Source organism: Hesperophylax consimilis, chromosome 16 (assembly GCF_061612785.1).
Source record: "Hesperophylax consimilis isolate HC1 chromosome 16, BYU_Hcon_1.0, whole genome shotgun sequence".
Taxonomy (NCBI): domain Eukaryota; kingdom Metazoa; phylum Arthropoda; class Insecta; order Trichoptera; family Limnephilidae; genus Hesperophylax; species Hesperophylax consimilis.
This window is the reverse complement of record NC_142851.1, coordinates 21,000,716-21,014,171: the sequence shown is the minus strand read 5'-3', so window position 1 is coordinate 21,014,171 and position 13,456 is coordinate 21,000,716. Positions and strand designations below refer to the sequence as shown.

At 37.6% G+C, this 13,456-nt stretch overlaps 1 protein-coding gene across 1 annotated transcript; it reads left to right on the top strand.

Moving 5' to 3' along the window:
* Nucleotides 1-3,896: 3,896 nt before the first annotated feature.
* Nucleotides 3,897-12,665, top strand: LOC149416868 (gustatory receptor for sugar taste 64e-like). The gene is made up of 9 exons (XM_089641336.1): nt 3,897-3,908; nt 4,242-4,485; nt 7,293-7,496; nt 8,435-8,563; nt 8,650-8,807; nt 9,352-9,506; nt 9,598-9,763; nt 12,253-12,342; nt 12,615-12,665. Exons 1-9 carry the CDS (start codon nt 3,897-3,899, stop codon nt 12,663-12,665), a joined length of 1,209 nt encoding a protein of 402 aa, XP_089497462.1.
* Nucleotides 12,666-13,456: the final 791 nt, after the last annotated feature.

Genomic DNA, 13,456 nt, shown 5'->3' with positions numbered 1-13,456 from the left:
ATGAGCACACTTGAGAATCGCTACATTGTGATGTGATAGTATATGTTTCTAAAACTGATCCATATAATACGGTGTGAATAAGCTTAAAATAAAGTAAAATAATGCTTACTTATGGAATGTAATACGACAATTGGGTTTATTCTCTTTTTCACATCTATTTTTACAAGTTTTCATATCAAAAGTCAACATTTTGCCGTGTCATTTCGTAAAATGAACCGATGATGCCTCGACCATAGTTCGCACAAGAATGATGACGTCACGTTTTCAAATTTCACTTGAGGCCATACGCGAGCCCAGCCGGCTCCAATGGAACCGGTATGGGGAGTGGGGATAATACGCTTTTAATCACTTAGGGCAGGTCTACTAATATTCATATGTCTATGGACACAACGTTGCCTTCGAATACACATGTGTTTTTCTATATTATATAGATGCCACAAGTAAAAATATGCTTATTTTAAAAACAGCGTCATCTGTTGGACAGACATGCTTTTTTAGAAAGATAGAATTTTAAAAATTTCTCTATTTGCACAGACAGACTGACCCACAGCAACGTGGCGGGGTATAGCTAGTTTGAAATGAAAGTTAAGTTAAAAAAATATTGTAAAATTAAAATGCTACATAAATATGACTGACTTGTTGGATGGGGCTGGTATAACAGTAGTTTTTAGTGATCGTATGTTGTCGGCAGAGATGTGCTTTATTTCAAATAAATCCATTTCAAATGGAAATGCAAAATAGGTATTTTCCATTTTGCATTTTAAATGCTTTTCTAAAAACCATTTTGCATTTTAAATGCTTTTCTCAATGCATTTTCCATTTTAAATGCTTTTTTGCAACATTCTTCCTACTATCTCCATCATCTTTTTTTCATAAGCCCCAAATATCAGTCGGTCCTTGAGATTTACAAATGTAAATTATCTCTCATAGCAAGGTTGACCTTGCTATGAGAGATAATTTACATTTGTCAAGTTGCTCCCTGGTAGGAGCCCTGGCAATTGAGTGATACCATTACAAAAAATACTAATTATTATTTTTTTAGTAAACTAATGTTTAAGACAAGATTTTTTATGCATAGCACAAAGGGTAAGAATTATTTTATTTATTTTTATACGGGTTCAAGTCCCGTTGGCGTCATGTATCTTTTATCAGGAGATTTTTCAACGTGGATGAGTGTTTCAGGCTAATAATTATTGCTTATAAAATAATTGTTATAAAAAATACTGATTCAAATACTGAACATGGGGCCATGACGCTGTAATATTAAATGTTAGATAGCAGTTTCTATGTTTTAACGTTGGCAACATTAGTCCCGCGCAAATTTTTTGTGGTTTCATAATCCGTAGTCGTGGTGTTTTTGGATTTACCATCATGTAATATGTTTGTTCTACATTGATGTCCATTATTAAATGACAAAATTGTTTAAAAATTCTATAATTATTTTGATTGTTTGACCTGAGAAACCATTTTGCATTTTCAATGCATTTTGAAAATAGGTATTTTGCATTTTGCATTTGAAATGCTTTTCTAAAAACCATTTTGCATTTTGCATTTTCAAATGGAAAAGTTTTGACCCATTTCCATTTTGCATTTCAAATGGTTTTGGGTACCCATTTTGCACATCTCTGGTTGTCGGGCAGAGACCAGAGAACAACTTGATGTACTAAATATCTCTTGGCGAGTTTAAAGCAATTGAAATTTTGGTCCACATAGTACGAAAAAAGCTCAATATGCTAATACAATATTCGGTGATTGTTTAAAAGATATGTTAACTGGAACGGCCTTTGAAATTTGGCGTGTGACTTTTTAAAATTAATTGTACATAGGAGGCACTGAGGGTTTCCCTCAGGATGTTTGGGGATGCTGTGTGCACGGAGAAAACTTACTGATGTAAAATATTACTGATTTATTAAAATTCAAATTATTACTGTTTAAATTATTTGTATTCCTGTTAAAAACGGGGCTGCGGGCATTTAACGAATGAATTGACAGATTAAAAAAAAACACCAGTAAAACACGAATGTGTTATGATAATGTCGGAACACGTGTTCATAAAAAATGTAATTGCGCAGCGTGTTCCGACATATTCTGAATATACGGTGCCTTTTTTGCAAAATTGTTATGATCCTTATCCGTCATAAAATATTTTTTTATGATAGGTTTTCAGGAAAACGTGATGAATATAATGACTTCTCTTTCATGCGCAGCACGTTCCGCTCATTGGCGAAGGTGAAGAATTTATTTGGTGGTTCCAGTAGCTCCATCACACCACTAAAAAGATACAATGGAGATTTTGAAAAGGTAAATACTAGGACCTAGTCGCGATGCCAACTTAGCCACTCTGGTCAACCGATCTGGTTGAAATATTAACTTGGTAGGCGGGTATGGGTACCGGAATCATTTATTGGATGACCATCACCTCTGCCATAGGTTACCCCAAGTGGTGCCGGTTGACCTTTACACGTGGTTACCGCAGTCCGGGCCGCTCGGTAGTGCAGGGCCCCGACCCTCAGGCTCGAGGGTGGGTTAGTTTTAGCCTGTGAGCCACGTAGGTATAAGAATAATACCGTGTGCGCCCCAATGTCATGCAACTTTTTGGCGCGAATATCATATTTTAACGTTAAAAATGAATTTTAATGTGAAATTTTGATATTTAAAAAAAAACCCTTAATTTACACTTTGAAACAGAGAATGGACGGTTACCTCGATAGGGTTTCCTCTTGGGGTAAGAATAACCTAGTCAAATTAACAACTAGAACGACATTTGCTCAACAACAATTCTGGTTCATCGCTCCTAAAATATACAATGCATTGAACACTGATATGAAGTCAAATAATTCTTTTTTTTTTTTGGTAAACTAATGTTTAAGACAAGATTTTTTATGCATAGCACAAAGGTTAACAATTATTTTACAAGCAATAATTATTAGCCTGAAACACTCATCCACATTGAAAAATCTCCTGATAAAAGATACCTGAATGAATGAAGCACTAGTATAGGTTGAATTATTTCGCGGATAAGAGATAAGCCGTCATAGCTCAGTGGTCAGAGCTGTCGACCGGAAATCGAAAGGACACGGGTTCATGTCCCATTGGCGTCATGTATCTTTTATCAGGAGATTTTTTAATGTGGATGAGTGTTTCAGGCTAATAATTATTGCTTGTAAAATAATTGTTACCCAAATAATTCTATATCTTTTTACCTGAATGAATGAAGCACTAGTATAGGTTGAATTATTTCGCGGATAAGAGATAAGCCGTCATAGCTCAGTGGTCAGAGCTGTCGACCGGAAATCGAAAGGACACGGGTTCATGTCCCATTGGCGTCATGTATCTTTTATCAGGAGATTTTTCAATGTGGATGAGTGTTTCAGGCTTATAATTATTGCTTGTAAAATAATTGTTACCCAAATAATTCTATATCTTTTTACTATCTATGTTCAACGTTGGTTATTTGAAAGGGGACGAGATTTCTTTAAATAATACATGAGTTCCTAACACTGTTTGTCAGAAGGCTTAATTTCCCTTAGGGCCTATGTCATCTCTGAGGATGTTATGCGGAGGGTCTTTTTGAGGAGAGGAAGGAGGTCTTGAAGAGACCCATGTTTTGGGAGGGATGAAACACAGCGGCCGGCAAATCGTTCCACAGCCGAGCTGTTAAATTCATGAATGAGTCATTCATGCAAACACAATGTGTACATAATACAAGTGATTTTCATGAATTTTTAGACATGTTTTATTTTATTTGTTTTTTATTTATTTTATTTTGTTAACATTAGTTCCACACAGGAGGCCCTGAGGAAACTAATTTCCCTCATGGCCTATGTCATATTTGGGGATGCTGTGTAGTGGGTCTTTTCAAGGAAATAGAGAAGACGAAGTTCTGGGAAGCAAACATGTATAAAGGGGTGGGTCAGTGTGTGACGGACAAATTAATCTATTTCTCCCACTGCGGTGTAGGGCGATGGGTTCATAGAGTCCCGTTGGAGAGGTGCTAGATCTCCCTCAACCGATCCGGCCTGCCACGCAGTAGGTGGGCAGACGCATCCGCTGCCAAGAACTAGACAAACCTCGCCCCTCACCAAACGTATAGAACCTCTTGGGGTGACATGGGAGAGGTCTTAGTTATCCAATAAGTGGTTCCCGGGGTGGCGGTACCCATACCCCCATGAAATGTTTTTTCTACTATGTGTTTTGGTTAGGAATTGGCTTTTTTGACTATAATCAGTTTTGTTTTCCAGAATTTCCCGGAACCCATTGGCGATTCCTTCCAGAGTTCCATGGCTGGAACTCTGATCGTGGTTAGGGCGCTTGGTTTGTTTCCAGTTCGCGGAGTTGGCAATGGTCGCAGTGAACTCAGTCACAGACCAAGAGAAGCTCTGTCCATTATTTCAGCTTTCTCAACAATACCAGTTCTCTGGATTTTCATAACAGCTGTGGTATATGCAGTGAAGACCATTATATCTGCTAAATCTGACGAATCTAGTAAGTTTCCAATGTTGGTTTAATATGGTGACCGGATAACTAATCAAAATGACAATTCAACACACCTATAAAAAGTGCTATAACGTTATGAAACAAAACCTAGTTTTTGTTTCATCACTTTTCATAAATGTATAGCACTTTTTATAGGTGTGTTTAATTGTCATTTTGAGGAGTTATCATGAAACCAAGAAAATGAACTAACCTTACAACTTTCACATCAATAAAAAGCCAAGTGAACAATGAATTTTGATTTTAATGAAATTACTATGGAAGCAATATTTTCATATTTATTTTTGGATTCATCTTCTTTCGTATGGTGGGGGGTCAGAGGGGGACATCTAGATCTGCGAGCCATATTAGGGCCTCAGGCGTCGCCATGTGAACCTCATCAATCCCGCCGGGGAATGAATGGAGCGGGCATTCGTTGACCACATGTTCGGTAGTCTGCACCGCACCACATTCACACATCGCCGACTCTTTAAGGCCCCATCTGTGCATCATGTGGGCACAGCGGCTATGGGAGCACCTTAACCTATTGATGGCGGACCAGGTTTTGCGAGGCAGTGAGAACCCAGGCTGTCTCTCGGTGGGGTCCTGTATGAGATTAACTTAATGAGTAAAACCTCAAATTGTAATTTTTCATTATTGAATATACTTCTTCTTCTTTCGTATGGTGGAGTGGGGACATCTAGGTCTGCGAGCCATTCTAGGACCTCAGGCGTCGCCATGTGAACCTCATCAATCCCGTCGGGGAGCGGGAATTAGTTGACCACATGTTCGGTGGTCTGCACCGCACCACATTCACACATCGCCGACTCTTTAAGGCCCCATCTGTGCATCTTGTGGGCACAGCGACTATGGGAGCACCTTAACTTATTGATGGCGGACCTGGTTTTGCGAGGCAATGAGAACAGGCTGTCTCTCGGTGGGGTCCTGTATGAGATGGGCATTTCCCACTTTGGCCGTTTTCCACTCAAGTTTCCACCTATCTTCTCTCCTTCCACCCAGAAGGGTTTTCGGGACTTCAAGCGGCATGCCGGGTGGGAGACGACTTCTTCGTGCAAAAGTATTGCGCTTTTTTACAGCGCCTTTTTGAATTCCCTCTGTGTTGCAATTTCTCGCCTGATGTTTGGCGGGGTTATGTTTGCAAGTACGGGGAGCCAAGGGAGAGGAGTAGATTTTAAAGTCCCGCTAATGGTTCGCATTGTGGTATTAAGCAGAAAGTCTACCATGGAAATGTGGGCGCTTCTAGCCCATACTGGAGCACAGTATTCAGCCGTTGAGAAAACCAGGGCACTGGTTGCTGTTCTGAGCGTGTTGGCGTCGCATCCCCAGCTAGTTCCAGCTAGCTTATTAACTAAGTTAAGCCTTGTGCTAGTTTTTTTACCCACTGTTTCCATGTGTTGCCGGTAGGTCAAGCTCCTGTCCAAAGTTACTCCAAGATAGCGGGGATGGGGGTTATGGTAAATATTTTTTCCATCAAACTGAACACAGAGTTTGGCATTCGCTTGTGAATTGCTAAGATGGAAAGCTGTCGCAAGTGTTTTCGACCCATTTGACTTTAGTCGCCAATCGAGGAAATATTCTTCCATAGTCTTTAGGTCAGAGTTGAGGATATATTTTCTTGCTTTAAGGGTTTTGGCTTGAGCTGTGACGGCGATGTCATCTGCGTAAGCAAATTTTTTGCCTTTAGTGTGAGGGAGGTCTCGAGTGTAGATGTTAAAAAGCGATGGGGTCAGCACTGAGCCCTGGGCAAGGCCATTATTGAGGGGTATATTTTTGCTTTTTCGCCCTCCTAGATAAACCCTGAAGGTACGGCCAGTTAGCAGTTACTCAATGAGTCGTACTGTGTTGCCATCCTCTATGTTGTTGTAGAGTTTGACGAGGAGGTCTTTGTGCCACGCCGTGTCTTAGGCCGCAGAGAGATCAATGAACGCTGCCGCAGTCTTAAGCCGTTTCTGGAAACCAGATTCAATGTGTGTTGTCAGTGCTAACACCTGATCGCAGCAGTTACGGCCTGGTATGAAGCCAGCTTGCTCTTGTGGAACCACTTTCTCCTGAATTGGAGTAAGTCTGCGGAGCACAACTCGCTCTAGAAGTTTGTACATGATACTTAAAAGCGAGATTAGCAGTTAGCTGTTCGGATCTTTTGGTGGCTTATTGGGTTTGAGGATCGCAATAACTTTAGTCTTTCTCCAGGTATTAAGTATTTCTTCAGCTTAGAAAATTTTAGTGAATAGTTTTGCGATTCATAGTTTTGTCCGTGGCCCAGCCTGTTTTAGTAAGTCTGGGAGAACTCCGCCACATCCAGCTGCTTTCCCAGCTTTTGTTGAAGTGAGGGCGATGTCTAAATCATCAGCTGTAACGGCGACCACAGTGTTAGGGTTAACCGGCCATTTGAGCCGCGCCGCCTTCAGAAGATTTTTGAAGCTGGTGGTTTATGTTAGACCTTGTTGTTTTGAACTACGGAGTAGTTGTTGAGCAACAGCATTTAGTGACACTTTGGGCATTATTTTAGTTGGCTGATCTGCAGCTCCAAGTCACCCGAGTTTTTGACATGCTTTTCTGCTCGAGTGCTCGAAATTCATTTCTTCCATTAGTTCATTCCACGTTATTGAAGACACTATCAGCGATTTTGAAACGAAATTTCAGAATCGCATATATCATCTTCAATAAATTAGCATTATTTTCCATTTACGATTAATGAATAGTTTTTCATTATTATCAAACTGATTCAAAGTGTTAAAATAATTTTTCAACTCTGTATACCAACCCCTTCGCAACCACCAATGCTTTGTTTTCCCCAGTAAGCATTGTGAACAAGATGGCCGGCGCCATATTCTACGCTAACGCGTGGGTGTCGGCAATGATCCTGCGCCACGTGGCCCGCGGCTGGCCTCGGCTATTGGCGCGCTGGCGCAACGAAGAGTTACGCGCCACCCTGCACCCAGCGCCTCCGCTACGGCTGAAGGTCACTGTGGTGGCCCTCGTGGTCCTTACCTTCGGAATAAGTAAGTTAAAATCTAATCCTAAAGCTGAAAATAGTGCCGCGCGTACCGTCAGTCGACCGATGACGTACCATCGACGAGCTGCACCGATAGTTCTCATACTCAGCTTAACTAAACTAAACTATTATATCCCACACTACTTGAAATATTCAAAAACTATTGAATCTGTACAAACAAAAATTTCTAAGATTGTTATCATTTAAACTTGGACTAAATGCCGTTCTCCAGTCTTACGAAGAACGACTCCAATACTTTACCATTACGACCCTGGATAAAAGAAGACAATTTGCTTACTTAATATGTCTACATAAAATTATTCATGACAAGCTTGAAACAACTCGTTGTCTGAGCAATATTCTTATTAGTTCCTAATATACGTAATCTAAGGAGTCAGAATATATTCATCTGTATGTTTTGTTTTTGATATCTCTTTTTTTGCCTTTGTTCACATTTTGCTGTTTATATTTTTTATTTAATATATAGTGTATAGTGATACTTAAACTGTGCATGATGTGAACATTTTTAAGGGGACAGTTGACATCTACGCTTTTTGCAGCGCTTATCTAATGAATTTTTCATGTTAATAGTCTGTAAATGTTCCTAAACAATAAATAAGTAAATAATAAATAAACTAAACTAAACTAACCCAACCTTACCGTCAAGCTATACAACTCTGTCTTGTCACACCAGAAGGGTTTTCATGCCTTCTGTATCTAGTTTGTTTTTACGTCTACTGTATTTAGTATATTTCCGTTTTGTCACTTACAGTTCCATATTTAATTGGCAATGATTTAAACGCACATTATTGTAATCCTATTAATTCTCAATAAGGTTTCCGCAGGTCTTCCAGAATTTCTACGTGTGTTCACCCGATGAGGTACTCATATCAAGTTCAATTTCTTCTTGAAATACGTTCAAATTTAATCATAACATATTTTCAGTCGAACATTCAATGAGTGTTCTTAACAAGACATCGAAATGCCAAGATGCCATAAAAGCTGGAAACTCAACATTCCAGTCTTGCCTATTCGAATACAGCATGGAGTCTCACTGTTTCGTCTTTACTTTAGGTAAATAGTGCAACCAATGAAAAGTTAATTAAAATGTTGTATTTTATAATCTTTTTGATTTAATAAACATTTTGTGAGTCTTTTAGTAAACTACAACGTGGCATTGGGACTATTCGTGGTACTGACAAGTGAGATAGCAACTTTTACATGGAATTTTCAAGACGTGTTTCTAATCCAACTAAGTATTGGACTTGTCACACGCTTCAAGCACATTAACAGCATTGTATCGAAAATGGACATCAAGGTAACCTTGTTAATTGGATACACACTTAAGCTATATATAATATTAAAGTCACAAACCACAAAAATGTTTTCTACAGGCGTTGGTCGATAGCCATTCTGCTCCAGTTCTCAGGCATTTAAAAACCTGCTTCAATATTTTCCCACAGTCAGTTCACTTTTTTGTCAGTCTTCTTCTCGGGTTGCTTCTACACGGTCACCTATTTGGTTATGGTTTCTGATGTCCTATCATTCTTTCCAAAAAGTCAGCCTTCAGAACCTAAAGAATCTTATTTTGGTTTCACAATTTTTTAGATTCTAGATTAATTTTAATTCTCTTTGATCCATTTACAAGTGGAGGTTCCAAATATTTTGAAGGGAACATTTCGCTGTAGGTTTCCCGAATTCGGGTTAAGTTTGGGTTCATCCAATTAGTTCTCACAACCGTTGATTCGTGTAGGTTACCGATCATAACAACTTCATTCACATAACTCTACACCTCATCTAAAAACTGTTGTTTTATTGCTTTCATGTTCCTCATACTGCTATTTGTTTATTTTTATTCCTAGAAAACTCGTCCCACCGAGTGGAAATACGCGAGGGAGTTATTCTGCGGAGGTCTGGAGCTAGGAAGGGAAGTTGCTACTTTGCTTGGACCTTTGGTTCTGCTCTCTTTCGCTAACAATCTTTTCTTTATATGTTTGCAAATGTTTAACGGAATTGGGTAGGTTGAGCTATTGACTTATATAATATGAGATGACAGGGTTGCACTTTACCTGCGGAAATTATTTTAACACTAAGTTTTTTGTTCACAGGCCTGGAAATAATGGCTTAATGCACGACTTGTACTTTTTTGGCTCCTTCGGCTTTATGATCGCTCGCGTTACGTGTGTTGCTCTGGCGGCTGCTTCCCTGCCCATAGAGACAAGACGAGTGCTGCCTGCACTGCGGTGCTGCCCCACTACAGCATATTGCCATGAGGTGAGTATACCTTCTTATTCTGGTGCTATCTCCTATCGGATGTTGGCTGCCATCAAGGAAATCTTCATCCTTTTCGCTGCATCCCGGAATTACTTTACGAAACTGTACTCGTACCAGTCATGTACATTTCAAAGCGATGAAGTGTGGTGTCTTATTTGCTACATTTTCCCATGGATTAACTATTGGGAAATCTTATACATCAATACAAACCCATACTTCTTGAAACTGATTCCATTTTTCATTTACCCAATGTTGTGGTTTTGCTTGGCTCATTGCAAATTATTAAAATCAACGGGTTTCCGGTTTTTTCGAAGCTAATATCTAAACTAAGCTTGCAATATATGCTATCTAAAGTCTTTGAAAAAACTATTAAAAATCAACTAATCAAATACCTTGAACAAAATAACATACTATCACTCAACCAGTTTGGATTCAGGAAAAATAAAGGCACCTCCGAAGCCCTGGCAACAGTTACCGATTTTCTAAATGAAAACTTAGACAAGGGATCAAAATGCATATCAATATTCTTAGACCTGTGCAAAGCATTCGATACTATCTCTCACTCTAAACTTTTACAAAAACTATCTAATATTGGTATAAATGGTGATGAACTTACTATTATTAGCGATTACCTGTCAAACCGAAAGCAAAGTGTGAAAATCAACAACTGCAATAGCAATCAATTACCAATTAGCTACGGCGTGCCTCAAGGAAGTGTTTTAGGTCCTACCCTGTTCTTAATATACATAAATGAATTATGTAATCTTCAAATAGATGCCAAAATTGTAAGTTTCGCTGATGATACGATTCTGCTCTTCAAATCAAGCAATTGGAATGATGTATACATAAAAGCTAACAGGGGCATAACTGTGGTTAAAAGATGGTTAAACAATAATACACTAACAATGAATGTGACCAAAACTAAATACATTGAATTTAGTATTAATCCTTCCTTAAGAAACCCAGAAAATCAAATTAAAATATGTGCTTGCAACCTGACAAATACGATAATATGTGATTGCCCTTATTTAGAACAGGTAACTAAAATTAAATACTTAGGTATTATTTTTGACAGCAATTTAAAGTGGATACAACATATAACCACTACAGAAAACAAACTTAGAAAATTCATTTACTTTTTTAGACAAACTCGCAACTTTCTCAACCTAAGCCAGCTCAAAACAATCTACTATGCACTTTGTCAATCTTTAATAGAATATGGTATCATAGCATGGGGAGGAGCAAACGCTGCCGCCATTGATCCAATATCTAAAGCTCAGAAACTTATAAAAAAGATTATCCTCAAACTACCAATCACAAGCAGTTCGGATGAAATCTTTAGGAAAATCTGTGTTATGGACATTAGGCAACTTTATGCCGAAAACATACTAACATACCTCTTCAAACACAAAACTACTTTTGACAATATCCAAACTGCTCGTGATACTAGAACCAAAGGACATAATTTCTTACAAATCCCTTTCGCTAAAACAACTTTTGGCCAGAGAAATTTTAGATATTTTGCAACAAGGCTATATAATGCTCTCCCACTAGCCATTAGACTGAACAAATTTTTTTTGAAATATAAAACAGACATCAAGTCTTGGATCATCAGCCAAGACAGATCCATGATCAAAAATTTTATAAAAATCCCTACATAAGTATGTACTCCAACTAGATGCTGATTAACAAATTTATCATTTATTATTATTATTTATTATTTTGTATCTTTTTCACAATGTCATTTAATGTAATGAAATATTTTATGTATCAAAAAATATGTAAACATTAATTCATGTATCAAATACGTCTGTCTCGACACTGGTTTATCCTAGTGAGACAGACATCGAAAAAAAACCTGTAAAAAAACTTTATATTGATAATAAAAAATAAAAAAATAAATATATAAAGACCGTACCAGGAGGCCATCAAATGAATGGGTGTAATTTTAATGCGCAAGAAGGTAATAAGTTAACCAGAACTGTCCTGGTTTACTAGGGGTTAATATCGTTAAAGTAGATGATTTATTTTCTGCAAAGGCATATAAATGTTTTATGTTTAACTTCAGACATAGTGGGTGTAATTTTACTGTTCAGGTTAAGAGTATCGTCTGCACCAGGAAATTATGATGATGGCTTTTAGCTCCATGATTTTTTCCAAGTAGTTTTGAAATAATATCACGAGTAACAGAAGATTATAAAGCAGTGGATTATTTTTTTACTGAGCAGCTTGGAAATATTATTTCAATGTGAACATCAAAAATATCCGGAGAGCATAGAGCAGAGTGGGTAAATATTCCTTCTTAGAATGAAATTAATATAACGGGATGAGTTATCAAGATTACCAGGAGACGATGAAGCAGAATCGGTAAATATTATTTTTCGTGCAGGGAATAATATTATTTACATCCATTGTTTATATTATATATAGTACTTATGAATGTGACGGTTCATTGTGAGTTGTGATATACGTAATATTTTGTGTTTCAGGTACACAGGCTGAGTCAGCAACTGGTGTATGATGAAATTGCTTTTTCGGGGATGGGATTTTTTACTGTGAATCGTAATTTCATGCTGGGCGTAAGTTAAAAATTCAAATACAAATACTTATTTATTTTCTGTACTAAGGATTTCTATCCAGTTACAGTACAAAATTTTATATTTTGACATTCTTTACATTATTTACATGTTTTTCAAAAAAGTTTAAAGGTTATTTAGAGAGTAACTACTGTATTAGAAATTTTCTTCGGTAGCAACATTCCTCTAATCATGCCATACTGTGCTAGAACATTTATTCTGCCATGCGGCATTTTTAACAAGTTGCGTTTATATGTGCAATGTTTTGCTTTTAGGTGGCGGGTGCTATTGCAACTTACGAGGTGGTTCTTTTGCAATTTGTATAGGTAGTCAAATTCATTCACTTTCATAAATTCCTTATGGCATTCAAAAGTTTGTAACACATTGTATGATTATATATATATATATATGTATGTTAATTAATTAGATACTGAGTTTAAAAATAAAACACATTAATTTGTTGAATAAATATTATTTTTTTATTTCTTAAAACATGCAATGAATTCATCCAATTAAGCTGCGGAACGCAGAATCAGAACTGTGGGTGAGGATGAAACATATTTTATTTTCAAAGATTAATATAATAAAAAAAAAAGCTGGGTTTCAACTGGGCATAAAATTTCTAAAAAAATGGTGGTAACTAACCATTTTGCCATTTAACTCCAGGGGAAGTCAGTAAAGTGGAAAAATACGAGTACCTACAACTTTTTCATGGCACACACTTCTTCATTCAAATTGATCGTTTTAGATATAATCTTCTGTTATTCCGACTCTTCGTGGGATGGCTCCGATTACTTTTTTCACGATAAATGCATCATATTTTAATCTCTTCGTACTTCCTTCTCAACCTTGTTATTATTTATTTTTCTTACACCGAACTTGCATTCTTTTCGGATATCCTCATTAGTAAAACGGCTTAACCATGCTTAATTCCCAACGGTCAGGAATCTTATTTCTACTGCATTCGGTGTAATTTCATCTTTCCGTGCCTCACTGCCTTGTATTTGCCCCATCTCCGTTGTTGGTATTCCACAGGTGTCATTGATACGGGGTGTGTAGGGCTAGTCGTAGTGATGAGAAGTCCACATGTTTCGTTGAAAACAAGAGGAAGATAACA